The 14,982-nt window shown below is 31.4% G+C and overlaps 1 protein-coding gene across 8 annotated transcripts in view; it reads left to right on the top strand.

Moving 5' to 3' along the window:
- Ih (hyperpolarization activated cyclic nucleotide gated potassium channel Ih) overlaps positions 1-14,982 on the top strand; it is a 332,983-nt gene that overhangs the window by 194,123 nt on the left and 123,878 nt on the right. For all 8 annotated transcript variants that reach the window (XM_076404225.1, XM_076404222.1, XM_076404223.1 and 5 more), the window contains one exon: positions 6,206-6,745. In XM_076404225.1, coding sequence (XP_076260340.1) covers positions 6,206-6,745 — 540 coding nt within the window. The remainder of the gene's footprint in view (positions 1-6,205; positions 6,746-14,982) is intronic.

Genomic DNA, 14,982 nt, shown 5'->3' with positions numbered 1-14,982 from the left:
CTGTATTTCTCCTTATTTTGTTCTGTTAATATCTGTATACATCTTTCTTGATAAACCTAGATTTAATCACTGCATTCTTCATAATGCATTTGCCATATCTGGAAAGCAGTTACTATTCATTCTCTCTTGACACATTTTAACCGAATTCTCATGTATATTCTCAAGTATTACATACATATCTGTGCATATAAATCTTTTACACTCCGCAATAACATTTCTTATCGGTATCATATATTAATTATATACTCATCTTTACTTGTTTCCATTCTCATCATCCTGTCTTAGAAATTGGCAGCATTGAATCATATCATATTCAGAAAGTTTCATTCAAGTGTCAATTCATTGTCAATTTCTTCTTTAATATGCCTGATAGAGCTCATCCAAATCGAAGGTGCTATTAACCATTCTTGTTTCCAGCAAGAAGTAGAATATATCTGCAGTGAATTATTAATAAATGTTGACACTAATTAAACCTAATCAATTGTTATTCCAACGTTTACTTTTTTCGTCAACTATTGCCATCATCTTGCCATGCCAGGTATATTTGTCCTATTCTGAAATATCCATGTCTCATCTAAATACAGAAGTTGAAATTGAAATAATAAGTCTTCTCTTAAAAGCAATATCCGGAAGTTCCATTAGACATTTTCGATACTTTTCAGACTAACCATTTCCCTTGAAATAATTGTATTAAATTATGTTTGTATTGAAAAACTACTCACTGTTTTTATACATTTCATATATATCATAATCTCTGATAGAGCTGACATCAAGCTAATCTTGATTCGTCACCCGCTTCGTATGAGGACGGTGAATTCAAAATTGTGTTTTTCATTTTTTGAGATATTTCAGTGACTGTCCATACATTCAGTGCAGTTGCAACACGTTAAAAATATTTTCAATAAAAATCGCAGGACACTCACACAGAAGTCATAGTATATTAGGTTAAGGTAAAGGAAGTACGGTAGCGCTGTGGAAGCGGTACTGTTACAAAGCGGTAGAGAAAAGAAAAGAGAGCGAGACGTCGTTGTGGTGGTCTTTTATAGCCGGGAACCGCATAATATCAATCCACCGGCGTTGCCAACCTTTAAACTTCCTGTAGGTGAATGCGTGGTGGCCTAAAGGGTCGTAGCGGTAGCTACAAACTATATATAGTAATTTAAAATGCCAAAAAAGTACTAAAGTTAAAACAACACTGAGGTGAACATTATAATGAGTTTTTATCAATTTTGTCAAGTCAACAAATTTCAGTTTTGTTAATATAAAGATTATAGTAATTATTATTGAACAAATCCCTATGAAATGCTACAGCGTTAAGCAACGCATCTATAAGACATAAAATTGTAAAGCAGATATGTAGTTTACTCAATTACTTTTTTACTTACCAGTTTGCTCATCTCTCTAGTAATCGTGGATACTCTTTTTGAAAACCCATATATTTTCTAAGACGACTTAACATTAATTTAAACATTTTTGTGATCTATTTTATGAAATGTACATCAATGTAAAGTTGTTACCAGGAAGAGTCAGGTTTGATAAAGACAAGGGAAATATTTCGAACTAAGTGCTAAGGTTGTGTCTTTATTCTAGTCTGAAGTCACAAGAGTTTTCAGAATATAGGTATTGTAATAACCCCCTCATCATTGCATTTGGATTGATTATGATGAGTGACCAACTTAGAGGTCATCCCGGGAAATATATGGTCTTACCCAGCCTAGTTCCTGTCGTGACCCTTTTGATTTTCACTGACTAACATAAATATTTATTACAACTATGTCCCCAGCACTATGTCCCCCAAACCAGCATGGATTTTTCTTAATTTTCTGTTAACTTCATTATATTAATGTTTTCTGGATATTTCATTGCTATTCAGTATGTTGATATCTATTGTTTGTTTTCCCTTTATTCTGTTTTTTGGATTTGTTTCTGATTTTTAATTGATTCTTTTGTATTAGTGTACTATTTTGTTTATCCTTATCTTTTACTCTAATGATGTTATTTTCTATATTTATCTCGCTTTCTTTGGGTCAATTTTTCTTCTTGTTTCCTCTTTGTTCGTTCATTTTCCATCCCCTTTTTTATAATAATTTTCTTATCTACAATTAACCCTCAATTTTCATGCCCTTTTGCTTCTATTAGGTGCAGGTTTAGATAGAGTTAGAGATTTTCCTAGTATCTTTTTAGATTAATATTTTTGTTCATTTTATTTTATTCATCTGAATATCGATTCTCTTTATTTTTACTGTATTTGTTATTTTTATTGGTATTTAGAATCACCAAAGAGGAAAGATGCGAGAGCCAGCAATATTTTTTATCATGTTTTTAACGCCTCCTTTTTACGAATTAGTGTTTATCTAGACTGGCCTACAGCATAACGTGGGCTCTAGATCATATTCTTCGATATTAAGCCTGTCTTATCTAGTTGGGTTGCTGACGTGACTGGGGTCATTTTCCTTATCGAATTTTGTGCTCTTACCTTTTGGATCATAAACAATCAACAACAACCATAATAAATAATTATATTAGATTGTTCAATAAGTACTATAATTGTTACATTATATTATATAAACACAATGAGAAAAAACTTGTATCAGCGTTTACATTATTTACATATATAAACTAATCTAATCTACTACATCGACCATGGCACTATTTCTATATGTCTTTAAGCCGTTAAGTAAGAAGAAGTTGGTTGGACCAGAACAGTAGTTTCAGAACTGGCACACTTTCATATATCATATACTTTATGAAGCATTATGTAATTATACAAATCAGAACTACTGAATAGTATCGTTTATCATTATAAACTTATTCTCTCTTTTTACTTGTTTATAAATCATTATATAATTCATAACAGCATTTCAATCAATAACGTTTCAGATCAGTAGTTAATCTCAATATCGCATTCTAAATCTGCTATATATTACTGAACTTTATGATTATTTTTCAACAATTATTGGCATACAAGAACTAATATTATCTTATACTAATTGAACTATTTGCCATATTAAAATATTATGGGATTTATGCCAACAAAGAAAGCAAGTTTATATAATAGATAAATATTAAGTGTATAAATACGATTGCGCCACTTTTTCAGTAAATAAAAGAGGTTTGTTTACTTATAATACAATGATACGTAAATTTATTCAAAGTATCCTCCGTATGAAGCGACAACTACAACATCTTTCCAGTATATTACGGATTCCATTTTGTTGAGATTTCTCTCTTTGTGTTATTTAATTATTCAAGCAAATTTCGATACATATAAAAGAAGTGAATTGTTCTCCAAATAAAGATGATTATATCGATTTTCGCAAATCATAATCTGAAGGTGCAAATTCTGGTGAATACGATGTGTTACGTGTCACGTGTCACTTCTTATTCCTGTCTTTGTATATTTAATAGCATGAGGTCTGACGTTACTGTGTGGCAGGTTTAACTTGTTATGTCTATTCAGGTATTATATTTTTTCCATATCTTGTTTTAAACCAATTGTCTTTTTGATAATGTTCATCACTCACTATCGATTTTTATATTCTCATGATATATTTATGTTTTATTGTTATTAACAGTTATCCCTTTTCAAACAAGAAATGCTGGTAATATTTTGTTTTTAAATCACCGTCATTTAAATAATTTAACACATTTGAAGCCCTTAGAATCCAATTCTTATAATATATCCAATAATATGTGTGTTAATTATATACTGGACCTTCAACTCTTTTATCAAAACGGTCGATATTATATATTTGGACATCATAAAGCTCACAGCCCAAAACTATTTGTTTCAACGGTACTTATATAAAATATATAAAAACAGATATGTAAAAAAGTAAAATAAAAGCGCTTGTCGATAAGACGTAGAAACAAAGTGTTATTATCGTATTTATTAAGTATTTGTCTTCTTTCATAAAAGAACCAGTGTTCCTCTTGGTTTATTTAGAGGCCCCCAAGGCGCTTAAAACACTTTCTTATGTTAATAAGTTAATCCCTAATAATTTAGGTAATATTTTAAATATTTGATACTTGATACGTGCCTTTATAGAGTAGTTCCTCCAATTTTTCATGAACGTTATCTATTGTCTGAGTTCTTTATTTCCTTTCAAATTGCAATTTCCTGTTTTAAAATGTACAAAATACTCTCGCTCTCATTTTTCTTTTTAAAGTACATTTTAAGTATAATTTCTCGCAAAAATGTATTGTATATATGATTTTTACTTACTTTTATGTTAAAATCATAAAGATGTAATATTAACTGAAGTAATATATATTTGGATATTAATTAGAATAATAACGAACACAATTGGGCACTTTATTTTTAACAATATAGAAATTATATCTATTATTAAGTAATGTATTTTAATATATATTAATCATTAAATGAACTAATGACTTCTGAAGTCTTAGGTCTTAGAATATAGTTACAAATTTTATTGCAGTAATCGTAAACATCTTAATATTTATCAGCGGTTTAAAATATCTTCTAAATTACTGTTAATAATTCAAAATTTCGTCTATTTGTCCCATGTATTCCAACTAGGAAAATTATGTAGTTAGTTTCACTGTACATATTTTCATTACATCATTTATGTATTAATATAATTTTTATCTTTTATACACAATTTTCACCTAAGATATATATTGAGAAACAATAAATATAATAAAAAATCAGGCTTATTTTATAAAACATTGACTTATTTACCTACATTTTTAAATAAAATTGCATCGTTCTTTATTTCTTTACTCCACTATTATCACCATTAATCTTTAAAACAGTAGGTGTCATATATTTTTCTGTCAGTAAATGTATTTATTTCAAACTTTCATTTTATGTAATATTCTGGAATCTTACAATTACATATAGCTTATCTTTAATTTGTCTTCATTCATTCATTTTAACTCTTGATGCAGAAATTAATGCATTTATTACGTGCAATATTTGGGTAGTGCTTTGTTAAGAAATGCATTTACTAATGAATGTCGAAATTGATTAGAAATACGCCAGTAAAATTTACAGAAAAATCTTTAAAAATTTTACAATTACCTATAATACAATGATATGCTATGTCCAGAACCTTATCAATTATTACCACTTTTTAAGGAAGAAGTATTCCCACTATTTACCAGATATTACCAGATTTGCAAAAATTTAAATATCTTGTAAACAGAGCACAGACGATTCTTGTTATTCCGGAATATTGTTATTCTATATTAGGATAAAATGTTCGCATATGTCATGTTTTCACATCTGAATATATAACCTTCCTATAAAACAGACACATTTATTTGTTGTCTCTTAATAGTTAACAATAGTTGATAGTTAAGATAATTTTTTAATGATTCCAACAATTCGGGAATAACCACAAGTAATACAAAATCTTAAACAACACTGCTTGCTGATTGTCTTTGATTTTAAATTGCTCTGTTTGCGTTTTGTAGTACGGCGCTGCCAAATTTACATTACAACGTAAAATTACAGGTCCATAGTCGTTTTGGGTACAACATAGAGTCGAATAATCTACTGTATTCCAATTGAATCTGGCACCCAATGATAATAGAGTCTAACATATTTGTTTATATATTATGTGTCATCGATCTGACGGCTATACCTGGTTGCTTATTTTGGGCGTATTTCATTTTATTGGAATTTACTTATTTGTAGAGTGTATTACACAAAAATTTTAGGCCCAAAATACACATTTACACCTGTTTTCTTCAAAATTGGAGGCAACATTTTCTCTAAGCCGATTAATACATATATTTTCCACGTTTACTGAGCATACAACATCAAAAACACTTTGAATCCACTTTGAAATATTTTCTCTACAGTTTCACACGTTCCGAAGCATAATCATAGCATAAAAAAAAACATAATAATAGCACCGGTGACTTTACAAGTTCTTACGTTACAAACAGTGAACGTGTTAAATGCTTACTTGAACTATTATATTACAACACATAGCAAAAATCAGCAGGAATTAAAATAAGTCGTAAATTCCTGAACAAGGTTGACCCGGCATAGCCCCTTAATTTACTCCCAATTAAGACAAGGTTAAGCACTTTCCGAGGCACTCTTTGCACTCTGCCCACGTGTGCCACCGGCACCTTAATTGGGTCGTTCTGCACGATACGTATCACCTGGGGTGATGCTCCACGCGCGAAAGAAATGCTCTAACGCGCGCCTCTTGTGTTTCTGTTGCAGGGACGGCGGCGGCGGTGGCGGCGGTGAGGGAGGCGGTGCCGTTGGCGGCGACAGACGATCCGCTTCAAGGCGCGTGCCCAGTCTGCGGCTGGCCAACGGTCGCGTGGCGGCCGCACAATCCGAAGAAGAGATCCGGTCGCCGCCTCCACGTCGTCTCGCCAAAGATGACTCGATCAAGATCAGCATCGAGAACACGAACACCTGCACCGACTCGCTGGTGACGGCCTTGGACGACGAGACCCTGCTGATCGCCGACTGTCTATCCGGCGACATGAACTACAAGGGTAGCGGCAAGGTGCACTTCGGCGTGGACGATGTCTCGCTGTACGGCACCCCCAAGGAGGAACCCGGTCCGACGCCGCTGGGTTCCGCAGAGGCTGGCAAGCAGAGCTTCATCAAGAACCAGCTGCAGGCGCTGTTCCAGCCCACCGACAACAAGCTGGCGATGAAACTGTTCGGTTCCAAGAAGGCGCTCATGAAAGAACGGATCCGTCAGAAAGCATCCGGTCACTGGGTCATCCATCCTTGTTCCAGTTTTAGGTGAGTACCAATTTTGATACTATCATAATTTATTTAAATTGATTTTCAAGAAAACTTAAATGAGTGCTCAACAAATAATTTAAGTCATAGATATTAATAATTAATAACTAAAGCAAATGAAGAACTTGAAATGAAACATATTTACAATAAATATATATAACTTTATAATTATATATTAGTATAACCTCCACAAAAGAATACCAAGTTTTAATACTTTGATACTATTTTTTGTGCAAATAAAATTCGTAAGACAGTATTATCTTATTCTTTCAACCAGAACAAAACATTAAAACAATACAAATTGTTTATAAACAAATTTAAAGAATCCAGATTAAATAATTAATAAAATTTTATAACTATAAAAGCATTTAATGAGAAATATTTATACAAGGATACAATGTCTTATGGAAAAATATTCTTAACGTGCCTAACGAACAAAAAAAAACAAACGTGCAATAGCTCTTTTCCTTTCTTATATTTCCAAACATGTTCCAAATGTTGATTTATGATTTCTTTGCTCGCTCGTAAATTTTTTTAAGCTCTTAAACTAAATTTAACTCCAGCAATACTTGCAATTCGTCATAGTTCAGACCTTTTTGACTGTCTGGATCGTTCTTTGATATTAATACTAAATTCGAATAATCTGAACCAAACTCTATGGCTGATATTTGATGAAATATCATCGGAATAATCTTCCACTAGTGTTTGGCACCGGCAGAGAATTAATTGTCAATTTTCAGCATATAGACATATATACAATATCACTCGTAACATATCAATATTAAAATTACCGAATTTGCTAATATAGTCCATCATTAAGCTTTATAACATTGGAATTACTACATTCTTTAACAATCAATCTTGATCATAATAATATTAGAACTGATTCATTTGCGAGGAAATACATCAATATGTATTCCTCAGTTATAAAATTATAATGATTTATTAATTATTAACTTATAGCTATAGTTTACATTAAATTTATATAAGTTCGTATGGTTTTGTTCGTTTCAATCTCCTGACATCCTGCGCGCTGTCCAGCAGTTGTATTGCTTCCACGTTAGTATGATTTAGTAATCTTCTTTCGTTTTTCAAGGCGAAATCTTGGATAACTTGGCAAATCCATTTGATTTCCAGGTCATCGTGCAGTTCTTCGTTGGTTATATAGCGATAGGCATTGGTAATCAATTGAAGAACCTTGTTTTGACAGCGTTGTATGACTAGTTGATTTGAATTTTTATTGCAACCCCATATTTACATCCCATAGGTCCAAATTGGCTTTATAATTGTATTATAGATCAACCTCTTTGACTTTAGATGATCAAGTTGAGAGTATCTTCCGACTAACCAGTATAGTTGTTTTTTTTTGGATCTAATGTGTTTTGCTTTTTGTCTAACGTGATGTTTCCAATTTAATCTACCGTCAAGACGGATTCCAAGGTATTTAGCTGATTCTGCTTGAGGAATCGGGCATCCATTGAGTGATATAATTAAGTGTTTATTATTTCGCCTCAATGCAAAATTAACGTGGACAGATTTGGAGCTATTAAGTTGAATTTTCCAGTCTTTCGTCCATTTGTAGATTTTGTTGACTGCCACTTGCACTTTTTCTATTGCCCTAGGCAGAGATATATCTGTTGCCATAATAATTGTGTCGTCAGCAAAGGTTCTAAGAAGTGTTTGTTTTGTTGTTGGAATGTCAGCAGTGTAGAATACCAGCCGAAATAGTTTTAAATGTCGAGAACGCCATTTCGTGCGATACTCTAAATTTTCTTCCGAATAAATATGACTCCAGCAGTTGACAATAGTTACGCGGTAACAATTTTCTCATCTTACATATTAATCCCAAATGCCAAACCCGATCAAAAGCTTGACAATATATTCATGACATTTTTTATTGAAAGAAATTGACGACACAATATTATTTCCACATTGAAATCAAATCAAAATATAAATTATTTCAAAAGAAATTTAATATAGGATTTTTTAGACCATAGAGAGTATTAGCAACAGGCCTTAATAAGTATTATTAGACAAAAACTTGTTTTGCAAGGCATTTTAATTTAATTAAATTAATTTTGCAAAGAGTTAATGAAATAATATAATAATATGTGTTACTTATTTTATTATTAAATAATTCTTGATTAAGGAGTAAGTTTGAACTCTAAGATATCTAAAATATATTGATGAAATATAACATACATTTATAAAATGTTGCAAATTATTTATTACAATTGCAATTTATCTTAATTACAATAAATAATAAAGTTCTCTATGGTATTTTAAATCGATAAAAATTACAGAATAATCTGGAATAATACTGTTGTAACAATACATTTATATATTTTATTTTTTTAACTGGTACCACCAAAATACGATGATGACTAAAATTTACTCGTTATTATTATTTACTTTTAAACGAATTAAAATGTAATGAATAGACGCCTTATAACTGCCCTTTTATAGAGAGCAGATTGTTGTTATAGAACTAGAGATATCGACAGCGGAAATATCGATACTTACCAAAATATTGATAAATCGACTACAATATGTATAAAAATATATCGATATATAAGAGCATAAAATATATCACACATAATAAATATCGATACTTTTATATATATCAATATATCAATATTTCTTCTCTCCAACCCTAGTTTTTCACGAAAAATTATTTTAACAACGGGGGGCGAAAGAAAATTCTCCCAAATAGTTCGATACACTCCTTCAAACCCCAAGTTTAATATGGAACTTTTTTCCTCTCCAGTCCTTTTTTTCAACAAAAATATGTTTGATGATCGTGGGGCGAAATCTCAACTCAATAGTTCGATACCCTTCTTCAATGTATTAATATCGATATTTTAATTCGAAATACTCTATTTTACTCTAAGCTTGATACTCTATTTTAAATATATCGATATTTTTAACAATGTATCAAGAAATGTCGGCCAATAATTCGATAATTTTTCGGTGTAACAACTAGTATAATCACCGAAATTCAGAATTGGTCAATGCAGTGTCAGTGTATCCCATCTGGAAACTTCTTTGTAGTTACATTAACATAGATATATCGATATCTTCTGAAAAATATATCGATATTTTTGGGCGATATTTTTAGACCAATATATCGATATTTTTGTAAGCCGATATTTTTCAATTTTTAAAAATATAAAAACCCGTTTAATAATTTTTTAAAGATTTTGTATATTTTGGTGCTTAATTATAAGGGTTTTTTTTATCGATATATCGATATTTTTCTTGGTGGCCGACGCCCCTACAGTAACAGTTTATTAATATAAATTTTTTTTCACCATATTAAATGTGCTATATGGAGTAAATTAGATTGTCCAATATAAATGATCAAAGCCAAGAAATTAAATTTGTAATTAATAAATTTACTGTATACTAAAACTATGAACGAGCCAACAGTTTACTAATTAAACTATGTTAGTGCGTTCGTCTTGAACCAGTATGCTGACTTGATGTAAATAATTATAATAAGTTCACATAAACGCTTAATTAAAACTGTCTAGTTCATGCATGCTATTCATAATTTATATAGAATGAACACATTTCGAAAGGTATAATTTATAACACTACACGATAATTCAAACAATAGTTACTGTGTAGTTATTTCAAAAAAGATATTGTTTCTCCGTTTTTTTCTCCCGAAATTCATGCTTCATTTGTGATATAGTAGAAACTGTATCAGTGAAAAAGATATTATGAATAAGTTTCTCTGGCTGCTTTTAACCTTTTATTAACAAGTCAATTGAAAAGTCCCCGGCTTTCCATAGTAAAACACATTTTTTGCCAAATTAGTTTTTTTTTATTCAACATAATTCCCTTCAAGGGTCATACACTGATTATAGCGACCCTCCAACTTTTCGATACCATTTTTGTAGTACGATTTGTTCTTTGCTCTAAAATGGGCCTCAGTTTCGGCGATCACCTCTTTATTCCACGAAAATTTCTTCCCAGATAGCATTCTTTTGAGATTTGAGAACAGGAAATAGTCGCTGGGGGCCAGATATGGAGAATACGGTGGATGAGGAAGTAATTAGAATCCCAATTAATGGATCTCTTATGAAATCTGTCTTGATGAAGCAGCACTTTCTTTTTATTCAAATGCGACCGTTGTTCGGCGATTTCGTCCTTCAAACGGTCCCGTAATGTTATGTAATAGTCACGGTTGATGGTCCTTCCTTTTTCAAGATAGTCAATGAAAATTATTCCATGCGCATCCCAAAATACAAACGCCATAACAGCCGACAATTGCATGTTCCCACGCTTTGGAGCGGGTTCATCGTGTGCAGCCCACTCGGATGACTGTCGTTTGGACTTCAGATTAAAATGATGGAGCCATGTTTCATCCATTGTCACATATCGATGCAAAAACTCGCGTTTATTACGCATGGTCATCTTCAAACACTGTTCCGAATCATCAATTCGTCGTTGTTTTTGATCAAAAGTTGGCTCGCGGCATTCACTTTGCACAGAGCTTTTTCATGCCCAAATATTGTTGAATGATATGATGTACACGTTCAGTTGATATCTTTAGAGTGTCTGCTATTTCATTCAATTTCAATTTACGGTAATTCAAAACCATTTTGTGGATTTTTTTAATGTTACAACCTCTTTTGGGCGCAAACTTAGCATAACAATCCTTGATGGTTGATTTTCCTTAGGCAGTGTCCAGAAACTCGGCATCAAGCCAATATTTTGCTTCAACTATATTTTTTCCCTTCAAAAAGCAATATTTTATCAACTCGCGAAATTCGTTTTTGAAAGTTGGGGCTAACTAAAAACATTTGGATTTAATTCTAGTAGCGCCATCTATGTGTCAAGCCGGGGACTTTTTAATTGACCTGTTATTAGCTGCTAAGCCTTTCTTTGGAGCTTGAGCTTGGTTTTCATTCATTGTCTTCTTCGGTAGCAGATTTCGTCAAATCAAACAACAAAAGTAATGAATATCGAAAATGAAATTTTGAGTGTTATGCTAAATATCTGTATACACCGAATAACTCAATAATACTAATTGGAAATTTGTTATCTATGTATCGAATTTAACAATTATCTAGGTTGTCTAACAGTTGTTTAAATTAGTACTTTTCGCTAGTAGACCTACAGATAACCTACAATTTTTGATTTATTGATTTTGACTACAACTTTACCTCTATTATTATTAAGATTTTTTAAAAAATAGGTAATATCAAACTTCAACATCATCCTGGGATATATGGTAAAAGTTTGAAACTCGGAAATGCATTACATAAATGAGATTGTTATGCTAAGATCCCTGTCAATATCCCAACAACTTATATTAAAAAGTTAACTAATATATTGTGTAGAGTTTAAAGTTCCCGTACAATATTGTTCGGTTCAGTCGAAGTTTAAATATTAGAGAAGTAACTTTTAGCAGTACTTGTTTTAACTTTAGACTCATAGACGATTGGAATAAGTCTGTATGGTATGCAAAAATTGTTGGACAAGTCCAATAGATGTATCTTAGTTTGGAGTTTTGAATAATATTTTGAGTATGTTGTATTTTTGGGGTTTGGGTTTCGATTTTCAAAACATAAATATATCAAAGATATTTTCTCCTTCTTATTCGTTAATGTATTAGTTCTGTTCCTAAATAAATATGAAACATAACACTGTTATTTTCGTAATTGTAATCGTAAATATTTAAATAATCTTAATTTAGCGTTTAAAGATGATTCACAACCACAATTTTTTTGCAACCGGAAAAAAACTAAAGTAAACTTTAAAGCCTAAACTAAATTTCTAATTCTAAAACCACTATTGATATTATTCTTCAGGCTCTTATTAATAAACCTAGGTTTCATCCATAGTGGTAAAATGACGTGCAAAATATTATTTTAATTCGCATTAATATGTAATATGATATCGAATTAATATCGATTACAATACTTATGAAACAATCTATTTTCATGAATAGTGCGAAGTAGAATTTTATTTTTATAGGTTTAGGGTAGGTTTTTGATTTTCGTAATTTTAAGTCAATAACCGTTATTATTGGTTATCAAAATATTCTCTGGGAATTACTATTTTGTGTTAGTTCAACAAAGTAATAGGGCACGTACTCTATATCAATTAAGGTAGTTCCATAATATAAAATTTCTGAACAATACTGAACGAATGAATACAGTCCTATAGTACCATTATGTCAAACGATGTTTCAGTTTTCCTATTACATATCGATGTTTACGCAGGACACGATATTTAGTAAATTTAAACGACCTACAACATATTTGTTAAATCAAACCACTAACAGGAGAAGTAAGTTTAAGTTTTTTTTAATGTATTTAAGTGTTCAGAGATCTACACAATATTTTTTACGTACATACGTCATAACATTCTGCACATCGTCAAAAATGTAAATTTACAGAACCAGAAACGCCAATTGACAATCCAAAATCGGGATGGTCGTCTTGTATTGCACGTAATACAACAAGCTGTAGTATCCGGAAATTTATGGAATGTTTTTAAAGAAAAAATCTTTTCGGGAACGTAATTACTACTTTCCAGTCCATCAATATAGAATATCATGACTAAAAATACACTATTTCCTTGTCGTTAAAACACTGAGAGATATTTACCAAAAATCGAGTTATACCATGTCGTTAAAGACGATAATGTTAAAAAATCTGTTGTGCCAATCGCTTCGGTAGAGCCTCTGATGGTGTTTACTATGTTACATCCTGTTTTTCTTATCCGTGTGAACTTTGTGTTTAGTTTTCTTAAAATGAAAAACAAGTATTGTCAAGTAAAAATCAACTGCTTTCCGATAGTCCATTATGAGTTTGATGAGACAGTACTATTGTTTTTCACATATATTAATTGTGTGTATAGATCTTGTTCGTTAATGACAATTAGTAAGTGCTTCATTGTCATAATTAAGAAATAATCTAATCAAGATGTTTTTTTGAATTTTTACTTGAATCATTTCTCGAATCCACTATAATAGTTAGCCTTGATATATATAACTACTTTTCTTCAAGAAATTCTACAAATAAAAGAACAAATATCTTTATTATTACCATAGTTAATACCGTTTACAACTGTTGTATGAAATCAATTTGTAGAAAATTAAAAAAATGAATTATGAACGCCTATTATTCCCCATCAAAACTCAGTCAGCTAATCTCTTGATAGTGATCCCTCAATCATCATGCCCTGCAAGACTGCCTATCAAACATGTATCACAAGATAATTTAAACATGTTCCTATCACAACACCCTGAACATTGGGAAAATGGTGTTAAATTTGCTCACAATATCGATAACAATGATGAAGAAGTTCATCATAGCCGAAGCGAAATATTTGTTAGCCTAAGAAAGCGCTGAATATGAACATTTTGTTAGACTTTAGAATCAAGATAACTTGAAAAACGCAATATCATCGAAAATGTAAAGTATTTGAAACTTTTGATATTCATATTGGTGAGTTGGTATTATGTGTCACTTCTCTTCAAAGTATGTTCTAATAAGTTGAACAATATGAATTCTTTTGTTGTCATTTGTTAAAACTCGTGTCAATTTCTTCTTTCTTGTACGTTTTCTTTTATTTGGCTTTATTAACGGCTCCAAGCAGTAACAAGGTTTGTTGCTACTTCTCTCTATTCAAATAATATACTTTTGATATTTAAATTAAAGGTCTTGTTTTAAATCTTATACATTTTGTAAGCGGTTCAGTCAATAAGGTGTCGCAAAGATCATCAGGAGTTCATTCAGTTAACCAGAATCAGCACTTATCCAGAAAAGTGTATAAGTTGACGTCGAATTGGTAATTATTCCGTAGTTACTCGAAACATTCCTTGGCATGGTTAAGTAAAGTTTGAGCAAAAATATCTCTGAAACTGTAAGGTCACCAAAAGTATTCAAAGTTCCCTAGCCATAAATTATTAGAATTAGTATATAACCATGCTTTGAAAAACCTACCAGGTCTGTATATTTCTGATATAATCATCGCAGTTCAGGGCATAAGTCACCGAAGACGGATTAAAGTTATCAATTAATGTATCAAGATGAATTTGGACAGAAGCTTGTACCTCAATCCGTATAGTGACCAAAGACTCGTTGCAGTAGTTACTAAGCTATGATCTATTGAAATTTGGAGGCATCTAAACTTGGAAACCATTCTATGCTGAATTCAGGATAGCATCAAAGGCAAACTAGTGGACGAATACAGTCGATACTTCACGAGTGTCATCA

Source organism: Rhynchophorus ferrugineus, unplaced genomic scaffold, assembly GCF_030347505.1.
Source record: "Rhynchophorus ferrugineus isolate W39M unplaced genomic scaffold, kcgeb_rfMv2 rfM4, whole genome shotgun sequence".
NCBI classification, from domain to species: domain Eukaryota; kingdom Metazoa; phylum Arthropoda; class Insecta; order Coleoptera; family Curculionidae; genus Rhynchophorus; species Rhynchophorus ferrugineus.
This window is presented reverse-complemented; position numbering and strand designations above follow the sequence as displayed.